Source organism: Lissotriton helveticus, chromosome 5_1 (assembly GCF_964261635.1).
Source record: "Lissotriton helveticus chromosome 5_1, aLisHel1.1, whole genome shotgun sequence".
Lineage (NCBI taxonomy): Eukaryota > Metazoa > Chordata > Amphibia > Caudata > Salamandridae > Lissotriton > Lissotriton helveticus.
The window spans coordinates 1798936228-1798950216 of NC_136065.1; the positions used below are offsets into that span (position 1 = coordinate 1798936228).

The window sequence follows — 13989 nt, forward strand, 5'->3', positions numbered from 1 at the left end:
CCGGTCCTAGGATGCTTGTTTCCGGTCCAGGAGGACCTGGCTTGGCAGTTCGGGCTGGACTGTTCGCAAGAGGCACAGGGTCAAGAATAATTTGCATATGGCCAGGTCTAAACTGGGGTGGCATGGTGAGCAAAAGACTGATGCATATGACCCAGACCTCTTGACTGGGGGTGAATGTTTTGATTTGTTCTGCATTCCGTCCATCAATTGTGTGTCTTCTGCCAATGATAGTAACAACACAACCACTAACCATCACACTCTTCCAAGTGTGACAATTTTGACTATTCCAGGGCCCTCACAGCTAGCAGAATGGCTTGGCGGCAGCTAACAGTCATTTTCAATCTATAGTGAATTAATAATTGGCTAATGTTGTGGTCATTCCGAAATTAGTCAGAGAGCGGCACCTTATGGCAGAATGTCACAAACGCTGGTGTTGACGATTAAGTGCTGATGTTGACAATTACGTGCCGGTGGCAAGCACCGGAAACCACCAGCTCAAATTAAGCAATGTTCCTGTTGCCAAGGCACCGTACAGTCATTCATGTGCTTTTTTATTTCACTGCACGCCTGTGTGCGTACAAACAACTGCAGTACTGGTGTGTTGTGATCCTGGTAAATGTAAGGACCACATGCCCTTACAGGTCTCCCATTGTCTTCTGAGATAGCAGGCGGGCGGCTGACTCACATCCGGTAAGTCAACATTCGATCTGTCCCTGTCAGCAGCAGCCAGTGCATGAGCCTCAGGCTGGCCCACCTGTTTGTTTTACTTATGCTCAGAAGGACCCAGAGCTCTGTGTGCACCGGCTGAAGACAACATATAGGGTCGCAATCCTGGTACATAAAGTCACAGGAATGTGGGGCAGAATTGGTAGGGAACACCTAAATGTGGCAGCCTCTCAACTGTAGGGTTAGAAAGTATGTAGGCGTTATGTTTCGAGAGGAGAGGGAAGTGTGTCTTCATAATGGGCGGGGCTGGTGGCCCCAGTGGAAAAACATGCGTGCACTTAGCTTTTTCTCTCTATTTGCGGGTGAGGTTATCACTTTTCTCGGAAAAAAAATGAAATATGTTAAGATTTTGGAAGAATTAACTGCTGTATACGAATGTGTATTAAATCCTCAGTATTCTTTAACATTACGTTTCATTCCTCTTTTTTTTTATAGAAATAGAAAAATAATTTAGATATCCTAACATACTTATAAAGGGATTTCTCCAATTTCCATTTCCTATATTGGCCGGAACATAAAATGACCACCCGATGGCAATCCTACTTGGGAGTGGTCTTCAAAGTGTTTGGGACTGCTGCCCCCCTGTGGAGAAGCATGGCATCAGTGTTCGCCTTACCTTTCTGCTAGAGAAGTGCGCATGTTTGCCTAGTTTGCTGTTCAGTGCCTCCAGGAACATCTCGTCTGTGACCTTGCCGACGTTCATGCAGGCGTCGTCCAGAATGGCGATGATGCCCTTGTGCTGCTGCTCCACAAAGTCCACAATAATCTGATTATTGAAGTAATCGATCTGGTAATAAAAGATATTTAAAAGTTATCTAGCATAGCATGGTTCACAACTAAAATTAGGCAATGTGTCAGGCATGAAGTGAAACTAGTGCTTTAAAGGGGCAGGTACTATAGGGTACTAAGTACCCACACTACTTTAAGTTGGAATGGATAGTACCAGCACTTCTCCCCACTACTCCAGTGCTTTAATTAGGAGAGTACAGGCACTTCTCAGCAGCAAACAGGTACTCTGGGACAAGGAACTGTACTTCTATTTCAAGCCCTTAGTGACGCACAAAAGCAACAAGTTCTCTTGAAAACACGAGATCTCCTACAACCAACTCGCCAAAATAATGACAAACACTACTGAAATAAAAGAGAATGTCTCACCTACACATACAGCACTAGTGAATCTTAACTCTAGATCAATGGTTCTTAACCTTTTGACTTCTATGCCCTCCTCTTAATCATTACTGGAATCGGGGGCCACCACGGAGTCCTTATTGGATTCAGAGGACCCTGATCTAAGCAATTTCGAACATTTGAACCATAAAACAGTACACAAAAATATAGAGAAAAATCTTCAAACAAATACACAAATGATGAAATAGTTTATTTAATTAAAAAACAAATATAAAAAAACATTTTATTTTAATTGGAAGGTTGGAATTTTTCTAAATTGAACTAAGATCACCCGTTGCCATATTATATTCTGTTTGATGCACTTATACTGCTCCCCTCAATCAATCTGAGGATACCAACTAAATTTTTAGCATCCAATTTCAAATTCCTTCATATCTACAGAATATTTCAATGTTTTCAATTTAAAATATTGGTTCTTCATTTATATACACTTTATTAATCTGTTAATATTATTTAATTTCTTAAACAGTCGCGCCCCCCTTGACAAGACTTTGCGAACCCCCCTGGATCCTCGGACCTCAGGTTAAGAACCTCGACTCTAGACAGCAGCATTGACATTTTTAGGAGCAAAGTTAAGAGGATGGAGCCTGCTCCACTATCACAGTTCTCATGGGTGAATTAATTACTTATAGTATGAATCTATTTCCTGTCTGACTTCCAGACGTTACACATCTGTACAACTATCCCCAGGCCTCAGACTTTATGCAGAAACTTCTGACGGTATGCAGCACGGGCACTGAGCAGCATTAGAGTGACCTCAGGAATGGACCCACTTGGACCTTAAGACAAGAAGTAATGTTGCGGCTCCAAAACAACAGTCACCCACATCAGTTCCACCTTAAATGGATTTAGTGCAGAGGCAAGGATGAAATAAATGGAGCTGAAAGGAGGAAATGATGGCAAAGGTGCATGAACGCAATCAGTTGCATTCCCAGAAACAGGAAAGATAAGAGGACTTAAGAAGAAAACGCTTCTAAAATAAGTAACTATTTCTTCAATGAGCATTTCAGCCGACATGTTCCTCATATGAAATAAGAATACTGACAGTACATCATAAAATCAGGGACTAGGCAGAGGATTATCTAGAAATGACACAAGAAACTGACAATGCCTGGCCTTCCAAGCCATGCTTCATCTCGGTTGTTCGGGTTTAGTGAATAGTGCCTTATGAAGATGTGTCCCAACAACAAATTTGTTGCATGACAATTGTCAGGAATATGCACCCTTCTGAATTGTGCAGCAGAAGATACACCCAGGAGGAGATCTTATTCTTTACATCTCTCTCTTCGTCTGAAAGATGAAGAATGGGTTTCTTCACAAGAAACTTGTTGTTTCCAAAGGTTTCCTGAGAGGTAATAGGGGTAATAATCTTAAGTTCAAATGGACACCCCATCAGTATTTCTAGAACTAAGTTAAAGTCCTACTGTATATGCCTAAAGCCATTAGGAGAGTTAGTCAAGCATTTAAAAATCCCTTTATACAGTGAATGAACAAATCCAGAAATAGCAACTAAATATCCCTAATCAAGCAAGAAAAGGAGAGAGATCTTTATCTGCATATCGGTAGGATAACTGCTTCAGAGACAAACATACAAGGTCCTGGTGGAAGGCTGCCTATCTATAAGGGTATCTGGAAATGCTACTATATAGAGACCATCATTTCAGCCTCCAAGTCTGAAGTCACTGAGTACAAAGATTTGATTGGGTCATCTGGCACCCCTGCCAGACAGAAGATCCTCTGTGATGGAAATGTAATTGAAATGTAAATGTAAACCATGTTAGAAATCCGTGTACCACATACCTCGGTTGCAGTCCTGAACTATGAGAATCAGACACAGTTTGTGGGAATTCATTTTCTGCAGAATTCTGAGCGCAGTGGGGTGGATAGAAAATAGAGTTCAACCCACCCAGAGTTCAAGTACCACCCAGAAACCTCTAAAGCAGAACACCCTGGAACACAGCATCCTAGATTTGTAAATAACTCTAGAAACAAAAAAAGTTATCCCTGAAATCTGCCACTAATCCCAGATTTCATTGAGTATCTCTTTATCAATGTCCCAGTGGTGAATGGCTGAGGTCAGTATATTTAAGTAAGCCTCACAAGATGAGCTCCTGAGAAAAAAGGATAGAAAAGGATAATGGTCTTGCCTGCAGGTCCAGATCTTAATATCACTATGATGTCTAAGGCTGGCAGGGTCATAGCCAGATTGACCAATGGAACAGGCATGAATGAGGTGTGAACCTGCTCCCAGAAGCAAACAATAGGCTGACAAGAATGGACAGAGATGACGAGTCTGAATGTGCAAGAATGTGCAGGATGTGGCTTTGAGGATCCTTTTTTGACACTAAGTGTCATGAGCCTGCTTGAATGACCTATCTTGCTTGGCAGGTCGGCTGGGGTTTTTATGACACTTGGGGCACACGTCAAAGAGACTTCCCCTATCACAGGTAAAACATTAGCTAACATCAGGAAGGGCCGTTCTTTTACCCCTCTAGCCAGACAGGCCCCAATCACAGCGGACCTCTATTTGCCCAGGACAAGACTGGCTAGTTGGAGCCAGGCACCATCGCATTCAGTGTCAATGGTGCTTAGGTCCTGTTCTATCGCGACTATTGAATATCATTTGTACATTTGGCTTCTTGGCACTAGACCCACCTAAAAAAAAAAATCATATATTCAGTTCCCCATATTGGATTTTTGTCATCTTGGTGTTATTTTGTTTATTTCATTTTACTCTTTTTTTAGTTCATTTTGGAATTTTGATTGTTTGCATTTCAACTTTATTATTGTTTTAGTACTGCATAAATACTTCACACATTGCTAGTAAGTTCAACCTGTCTGCTCTGTGCCACAGCTGTCAGGATTTTGAGCGGAGGTTAATTTAGTGACTTTAGTGATTCACCATAACAAGGACTGTGGTTATTACCGGAGGCAGGTACCTACATGCCTCAGCTACTAACCCAATTTGTTACACATCCATAGCAGGGAGTGTATTCTCGTCGCCACAACTTGTCCTGAGCTGCCCTGCGATGTCCGAGATCTCCAAGCTTTGCTTAAAAATTGTTTTGACAGTTCAAGCCATGCAGAATAATCTCCCTGCATGTCTCCGAGTCAGGAGAGGGCAGGCAGAGAAGACCGCATAAAACGGTCGGAACGTGCCTGGCCAGGCACGACATATCCATGACGGATTCAAAGAGTGTTCGATGTGAAGAAAGCCACATCACACTACTTGTCTGGACTAAGAAATATTTAATAGGACAGCATCTCACACACAAAAATACAATACATATACATATATACATACATATATATATATATATATATATATATATATATATACATATATATATATTCCATTTCACAAACTTATCATTTTGGTTGCTATAGCGCAATAACACTTCATTTCCATATCTTGCATAGATGTATTTGGCCGTAAGGGTGCATCAGTAATACTGCAACCAAAATGATTCCTTCCGCGGGGTGTGGTAATGCCGATTCGACCGGTAATCTCTTTTATTAACCCCATCGGAATTTAGCAGATACTTGTAATGAGCACCTTAGAAGGATGGACGCTTCTATTATATACAACATCATTCCCTGTCTGCAGCAAAGAAAGGAGGGTGTGGAAGTTCCCTAGATGCAGCGCAACCAACCCCTCCTGTACCACAAGTAATGTGGAACCGGACAAATCGTGTGCTCCTGTGTGTGCACCTCGGTTGTCGGCCACGCCGGGCACATTCTCAGCTACAAGGCTGGTCTGCCTCGGCAGACCCCTTCCGTACACCCCGAGGCTGCTCGGACCGCGCCCGAGACCGGGGTACAACCGTGTTTGCCGTGAACAGATTGTGGTGTGGGCCTGGGGGTTTTATCTTTTCTTATCAAGAAAACCTTACTATATAAATGTGTGGGTGGGAGGGGGTGGTGGGGCAGACTCACTGTTCCAATTTCCACAACACCCATCTGTTGCGGGGAATCATCCCCAAACCGTCCTGTCTTGGCTTGTACATCATTCTCACACCAAGACCTGTCAGAAGCTTTTGTAGGGTCCCAGGTAACTTACAGGTATATAGCGCCACCTAGTGGCGACTGACGCTACTTGCCTCATCACGAATATAGCACACACCACTCACAGATTGTGAGTGATGTTGTTACACTGAGCAATGTCAGCGCGGGCCCTGAAGATAGCGGGCCTGGAGCCGACAGTCAACTCCACACGGGATTTGCTTTGCATAGTTACATATGGTCACCTGTCATTGTGGGGCCGCAAAGGGGAGTGAGTTGCACAGTTACAGTGTCTCTGTATGTTTGCCGTTACCAACTGCATCCTCATTAATATAAATAGGGTGACCCAGAAAATGTCAAAGGACCTGGGTATCAATTGGTGCAGACATCAATAGGTCCTAGACAATGTCATTAACATTTTTAACAATTCTGATAAGTTTTTCTTTCAATAAACGATTGAATCCTGCAATTGAAAAAAGGAGCGAAGAAATGCAGCCAAAATACATTCCTAATTAATTAAACAGTACCCAATGTTACAATTATGCCAAAAAACATTGATTTATTTGCAGTCAAGCATCAGTAATTCAATTGGAAACGTACATATCTTCAAAAGGGGGGGGGTTACTACCAAGGGGTGAAGAAGAGAGTGAAAAGATTGGTGCTCATGTGAAGGAGGAGAGTCAGGAAAAACTGAAAACTTATTTAAACAAAGTATAGGATCATATCCTTATGTTAAACAGGCCTGCACCTAGTATCATTAGAGTCTTAATTTTTGTTTTAGTTCAGAACACAGCGAGCCTTCATCTGTGACTTGGGTGGGGGAAGGGGTACAAAGAGTACAGGCCCAACGGGGGATGTTGTCGACGTTTCAACCCAGACGCGAAAGGGTAAGTGGTCTCCTCAGCTACGGGTCTTCCTCAGGACAGAGATAAGGGGACATAAGTTCAAAATGCAGAACTCCCAGCAGAAGGGTGGGCAATCGGTGTGCCCCCAAAGGAGATCCATCAATTGTGTGCCGTGATCATGATGTCTATGTACAATTCGAGACTTCTTCAATAAGGCTGCTTTTCATCGAGGGATTTCAACTTAACCTCACTAAGGAAGTCGCTCGCCGCTTTCCCACAGCGGCACTAAGGGATTAATTCCCTCACTGGAACGTTTCCGTTACGGCTAGTCTCGAATTGTACATAGACAGCATTATCACAGCACACCATTGACAGATCTCCCTTGGGGGCACACCGATTGCCCACCCTACTGCTGGGGGTTCTGCATTTTGAACTTGGGTCCCCATACCCCTGTCCTGAGGAAGACCCGTAGCTGAGGAGACCACTTACCCTTGTGCGTCTGGGTTGAAACGTCAACAACATCCCCCGTTGGGCCTGTACTCTTTGTACCCCTTCCCCCACCCCAGTCACAGATGAAGGCTCGCTGTGTTCTGAACTAAAACTAAAACTAAAATGTAAGACTCTAATGATACTAGGGGCAGGCCTGTTTAACATTAGGATATGATCCGATACTTTGTGTTAAATACAGTTTTTCCTCACTCTCCTCCTTGACATGAGCACCAATCTTTTCACTCTCTTCTTCACCCTTTGGTAGTAACCCCCCTTTTTGAAGATATGTGCGTTTCCAATTGAATTACTGATGATTGACTACAAATAAATCAATGTTTTTGGCATAATTGTAGCATTGGATACTGTTTCATTAATTAGGAATGTATTTTGGCTTTGTTTTCTGCTCTCCTTTTTTCAATTGCAGGATTCAATCATTTATTGAAAGAAAAACTTATCAGAATTGTTTAAAACTTTAATTACATTGTCTAGGACCTGTTGTTGTCTGTACCAATTGTTACCAACTGCATGTCTTCAGTCCCAATGAGCTTGTCACCACTGTGTATGAAAGCATATTGCGGACACATTTGGAACCGTGCACAGGGAACCAAAGCAATGCATTCGTGCAGCCTTCCCAACAGACCCTCGGCCCTCCCCCTGACAGTGAGAGAATGTAAAATGGAGGGTAATTATCCGCTAATGTAGCGGAAGAGCGAAAGGGAAAGTGCCACACACAGGTTAACACAATACACCAATCTTTAAGAAGCGTATCTCCCTACTGACAGGCAGACATTTAAAGTACGTCAACATGCACACAATTGATGGCGGATTGACGGACATCTGAGAGAAACCGGAACCGGAAGCGGAGATGAGGATGGATGCTTAGAGGAGAGGGATGAGCTTGGGCATTGGGTAGGGAGGTCTAATAGGTGGAGACAGAACCAGAAGGGAGGGGAATGATAACCATGACGTGTGTGCAGCAGACGCCCTGGTTTTCAGGGCATACAGATCCTATGCCACAAACCCCCCACACACTCATAGAAAGTGCTTCTCTGGCTATTGATATGGCCTGCAGTGGGTGGGACACATGAGGCATCGTCACACAGAAAGGCCCCTGGTTTACAGTGAGTCGTAGACCCAGTATTGGGCAGCACTGAATGACTAAACCACAACTGTAGGGATTTGTGTTTGACCACGTGGTCACGGTTTCAAATCACTGGTGTAACGAAAATGGAGGGTGCCTCCCTGCAAAGTATGTAGAGGGGTCCCCTCCGGGCTCAATTAGGAGCTCTCCGGACAGATTGCAGTGCTGAGGGGGCCGCCTGGAGCTTCGGGCCCCACGCACCGCGTGGGCTGCGGGGGCCTGTGTTACACCCCTGTTCCAAATCCCAACACGTCCAACCATGAGGCACCTTTTAAAGGTCGATAAAATGCTGGGTAACAATAAACAACCACTGTTAGCCATTAACAGCGCCAAGGCAGGCCTTGGGGTGAAGAAGCGCTCTACATAAACACCTGTTATATTATGTCAAGCTACTAACACGCTTACAAGGAATCCCCTCGCTAACGCATAGGACCCACAGCGGACATGCTATGGCATGGAACACTCCGCTAGCACACGCAGCCGCTCACGAGTGTGCAAGACACAGCCTCTCCTGCGCATGGGCGACGGGACACACTCAACTCACATGTTTCCAGGGAATGCCCTCGCGCTGGTACTCTTCCTGCTCCTGCTTCAGCACCAGCTGGATGAAGAGCTGCTGCAGCTTCTCGTTGCAGTAGTTAATGCAGAACTGCTCAAAGCTGGAGAGAGAAAAAGAGAGAGAGAGAGAGAGAGAGAGAGAGAGAGAGAGTGAGTGAGAGCAGAGCACATTAGATCAGAACACATGGGCTCCACATTACAGCAGGAAGGCAGGCTTCACCAACCCAGAGGGTTTAATGGACATCAGAAGAGGTCATGGATTAATACTGGACAAACCCAAGATGGATATTCTAAGCCAAGGTCTTGCTGTGGCATAGAGGACATATTATTGCAAAGCATAAAAGGAAGGCTTGCACTTTGGTGTCTGGGAGTTGCCAGACCTGTAATTACCAGCTATAATGTACTAATGATAAATGCAAGTGCTTTTCAGGACAATTTGTGTTGTCTACATGACTATGGATTGTATTTTTAACAGTTATCACATAAGCCTACTAGTTTCTTCAGGTTCCATAGATCTGTTGTCTACATTCATTTTAGGATCAGTCCCTGGAGGATTCCTGCTTAGTTTCCTGAGCTCTAAGTGTTTTTTCTCATCAGTACACAAACACATTCTAAGTCGTGCTTCTAAATAGGTTAACAATGTTTAGCATGGCTCTAGTGAGGAGATGTATGGGGTCTAAATTGCAGACGTCTGCACTAGTTAATGTAGATATTAATTTCACATTCCCCGCTCCATGGGTCTAGCTTCAGATAAGGGAGGATCATCCAACAACATAACAAGACAGACAACATAAGCAATAAATCTGGACAGCGAGTAGGAAGCCGCCCAGCCTCACCTGTTGTTGTCGAAGATCTCAAAGCCATAGATGTCCAGCACTCCAATGACGGTGTTTTTCCCATGCACTGTGGTGTCGTAGTTCTTGACTTCGATCACGTTGTTGATTCGTGTCACAATCCAACAGAAGAGGCGCTCGTAGATGGCCTGCAGGGAACAAGTCAGTGGCATTAGACTAGTGGCTATGGGTACAAGTGGACGGGGGGGGGGGCCGGGGGAGGGGGAGTCAACTCACCCACTTTTAGTTTGTTCAGATCGACAAAAAAGCTTGGATTCATTGTCACAGTCTGACAGCTGGCATATAAGTGGATCTGCTGGACATCATTTTGGTTGTCTGCATGTCACTCCAGCTGGGATTCACCCGGAGTCGTCAGGATGGCTCAGTTTGGATATACCTCGGGGGGACGGGATGGCACTACAGGATTTACTTACTAGTTAGCTTATTTGGTTATTGTGGGGTTTATGTGAATGCTGCACATTGCAGTCAAGCCAGTTCTGAGTGGAGGGGCAGGCACATAACGGGTCAGCGACACTGCGCACCGGGCAGGCTGGTGAGACAATATTTGAAGTTTGTTATAACTGCATTGTAAACTTGATGTAGCATAGATTCTTCATAGAGCTGAAAATAGTCCCTGGATTGTGAAAATTCTCAAGAGGAAGATGACTGTCCGGATGCTGGGCTGCGGGGAAGGGTCAGACCAAAGAGGTTGGAGTGTAAGAGGTGGGTCTTAAGTTCTCTCTCTTTAATTTTAGGAGGACTGCCTCTAGTCTGAGGCATATTGAGAGGATGTTTCACAGTGCTCAGCCTTGGGTCTGAAGGTCTCCCATTGAATGTTTTGTTTCTGCTTGAGCAGATGACCAGTATGAGAGAGATGCTCTCAGAAAATGCCTGAGTGGTTGATGGAGATGGAAGCCCTTGCTTTGGTGGATGGGATTTTGGTCATGTCTCAACTTGTGAGCCAGGAATAAGGTCATGAATTGTGAGCTCTCTCTAAAAGGGAGTCTGTGTAAGGTCTTCAGGGCAGGTGTGATGTTGTTCTACTGCCCAAGTAAGCAAGCAAAGATGTAATGTTCTCCTACGAGGTTTCCTGAGGGAAGGAAATGGTTAAAGAATGTTCCTTGAATTTGACAATGAGGACTGTGAGCAAGTGTATTGGAAATAGGTCTGCCTGCAGATAAATACCCTAAAGATTCAATTTGTCTACCCTCCTCCACAGTCTAAGAATGATAACGGTGCAGTTACATGAAGGGAAGCATGTATCAACATATTTCAGATATAAGATACAAGTACCAAAAAAATTGTTGCTAATTGTCCACTTGACTTTTTGCGACGGGTCTCTGATTTAGTAATGCGGCCTAGGTACTAATAGCTCACGTCGCAGAATGCCCTGCCTAATGAATATGAATTAGACTGGTCACTGTTTGCAGCCCCTTGTGATTTTCTACAAATACAGGACGGTGGTTTGTGCTCCCATAGAGGAAACGTCTTTTTAAAGGCACATGTATTACTTAACTGAACCTGGTCGTGTTTAAAATAAATCTAATCTGTTTCCTGTTTGGGAAAAACATTGGTGGTTGGAAAGCAGCAGCCAGTGGTCCCCTGTAAAACTGCCTATTACCCCCAAATGTCACCCAGCACCATTCACAAAAGACAGGGTTCCACTTTGCGAATAAGTTACCACCACCTTTGGGGTGTGGGTAACTGATCAATGGTTTGCAACTGCAAACATTGATATATGCTACACTGAATCACAATTAAAATGGGATGTTCTGTTCAAGTACCTTCCCAATTTTAATTTGATAAGGGATACTCAACACATTTTATTTGTATGAAAGGCTTTTATGATTCACAAAATGTGTTTAATACATACCTAAACACAATTATTTGGTCCTAAACCCTGTAATTTTCCGAATCACAGGGCATCAGATTGGAAAATGGCTTTGTACACCTGACCCATGGTCTCTTCTCTTAAACTCAGTTGCTAAACGTGTCCGAGCATCATGTTAGAAAGTTCTGGAAATCCCGAGGAGGATACTGGCACAACCAAACTATCACAAAGATAAGAGTAGACCTTAGCTGAACTGGGCGGCATACATGACCTTTCGGAGACATGCAAGGTGAAATATGGTTCTGGTCACCAAATCAGCTTCGAAGTTGACAGGAAGTGCGTCAAGATAGTACCCCGTATTTTATGTGTTTGTTGCTGTGTTACCGAATCGACTGAGTAATCTTTTGCAGGTGGCTGGGTGTTTCGTATGCATGCCACTTGCCCAGCCATTACACTTTCTATTTTTATGTTGACAAGGTGTTAGGATCCATGTTTGGTTTCTTCAGGAATGGTCTCTCAAGGAGTGAGTGGTGATCAAGACACTGTTGAGGCTAGCAATGATGGAGGCCACAACGGCTGGTGACCATTATGTCAGAAATGCCAATAAAAGTAGGACAATTTCTTGATGTCGCTGCCTGAGGGCTAGACTGGGGTCAGTCCTCGCAGTAAGAGTTGCCAGATTACCTTCCTAGTTACATTTGCAATATTTACTCTAAAGGAGTACATTTGTGTTGAAAAAACACTCCATGATCAATACATGTTGTTGGGTGGAGAAGGAGTGTGCTGCAAATGTTCCGAAGCCTCCAGTTCCTTAGATGCAGAAAGGACTTAAATAGAGTTCACTGCGACCCAAGATTGGCAAAGGACTTTTTCTTGGAAAAGTACAAGTCAATCGCCTTCTGGATCGTGGCATCATACTGTATTGTCTATCGCTTAATGCAGTTCAGATAACTGGGTTATGAGGAGACTGGACACACATGGTTAGACTGGCAAAGGCAGAAGCTGTGCCACACCGGTAGCAGCCGCCACCAAATTCCCAGTTTGCAATTCCAACTCACTTCAGCCCCAAAGGGTCTCCAGACTTTATATCAGGAGCCACTCTGGGGTAAAAACAAACACACAAATAGCAGGTAACCCTGCCACGGCAGATCGGTCAGCTCTTATGTCGGTCTTCAGAAATGAGAATAATTCCCAGTCTGAATGGACATTTCTGGACTATTTTATCCCGGGCAGGGAAAACACTGGCTGACATGGGGCTGGAGGGGCAATCATGGACAGATGTCGATAATATGCAAAAGATTTTCACACGGCAGCCTTGCAACCACAAAAACGCATTCCCCGACTGCTGAATGAGGTGGGGTACCCAGTGGTGGCCAGATGTCCAATTACCGCTGACTCCTAAATGAAGCCTGCTGACTTTTGAGACATCATCCCTTTTATTTAATTTGCATACGTTCACATGTGAGACACCTGTTGCCCTTCATGTTGTATCATTTTTATGCTTAGTTGTGTAACGAGAGTCAGATCGTCAGGGAGTGTTGGGACCTTATTTTCTAGGTTAGCCAGGCTTTCTTTGGGGGCGGGGTGGTAGTAGTCAGTCTTCTGCAGCTAGCAGAGTCTAACCAAAGAAGCCTAGGCCATTTTTATCAGCTTCTTCTTAGGGAGGGGACCGGCTTTGGATTTCAGTTCCCTGTCATCTATGAAGCTCACCAAGGCATGCGTGATATGGAGATCGGGGATCAGGAATACGTTGCGGTTGAGGCCCCTGCCTAGAAGTGGATTGGTTGTTCAGTCAGATGGATGTAGTCTTGGATATCCAGACCCTTGAGCACAGGCATTGTCTGGGTCATTGGTCCAGATGTTAAGGTCACCTGAGTTGAAAGCCCTACTTGAGAGAGCGAGGTGGTGTTGGACAAGGAGGACTTCTTTGGGGAGTAAAAGACGAAGGCAAATAATGAGGCTGGACTGGCGACTCTCTCATTAGCAAGAATTCAAATGTTTCACAAGATTGACTTTTAATTTATGTGTACTAGATTGGATCATGGTGTATGTAGGTTACCGCTCAATACCTACTTTTTTCTCTGTTTCCAATGAGTAACACTAACTAGGTGAGAGGAGCCTTCCATGTGAAGTGTGGGAGATGCTGAGAACCAGGTCTCAGTGAGAGAGGATGAGTGGAAGGTAATGTAATCTAATGTAAATACGTTTTCTAAAGCTCTCTTTCCTAAAAGGTGCCCTGGCATTGAGAGGACACTAGCAAAAGAAAGGATGAGCGAGCCCTAGCGTACAGAGAACAGAGCCAGGGTTTCAAGCCTTTTCTGAAAGGCAAAAGCTGGCTGCAAAGTTGCAATTGTGCAGGTGGCTGGCGCCAAAGTG

At 44.3% G+C, this 13989-nt stretch overlaps 1 protein-coding gene across 1 annotated transcript in view; it reads right to left on the reverse strand.

Moving 5' to 3' along the window:
* MYO1D (myosin ID) overlaps positions 1 to 13989 on the reverse strand; it is a 620564-nt gene that overhangs the window by 333616 nt on the left and 272959 nt on the right. Inside the window, exons 9-11 of the mRNA XM_078645112.1 lie at positions 9786 to 9931; positions 8936 to 9050; positions 1343 to 1513 (exon numbers count right to left, since the gene is read on the reverse strand). Of these exons, the coding sequence (XP_078501238.1) occupies positions 1343 to 1513; positions 8936 to 9050; positions 9786 to 9931 (432 nt within the window). The remainder of the gene's footprint in view (positions 1 to 1342; positions 1514 to 8935; positions 9051 to 9785; positions 9932 to 13989) is intronic.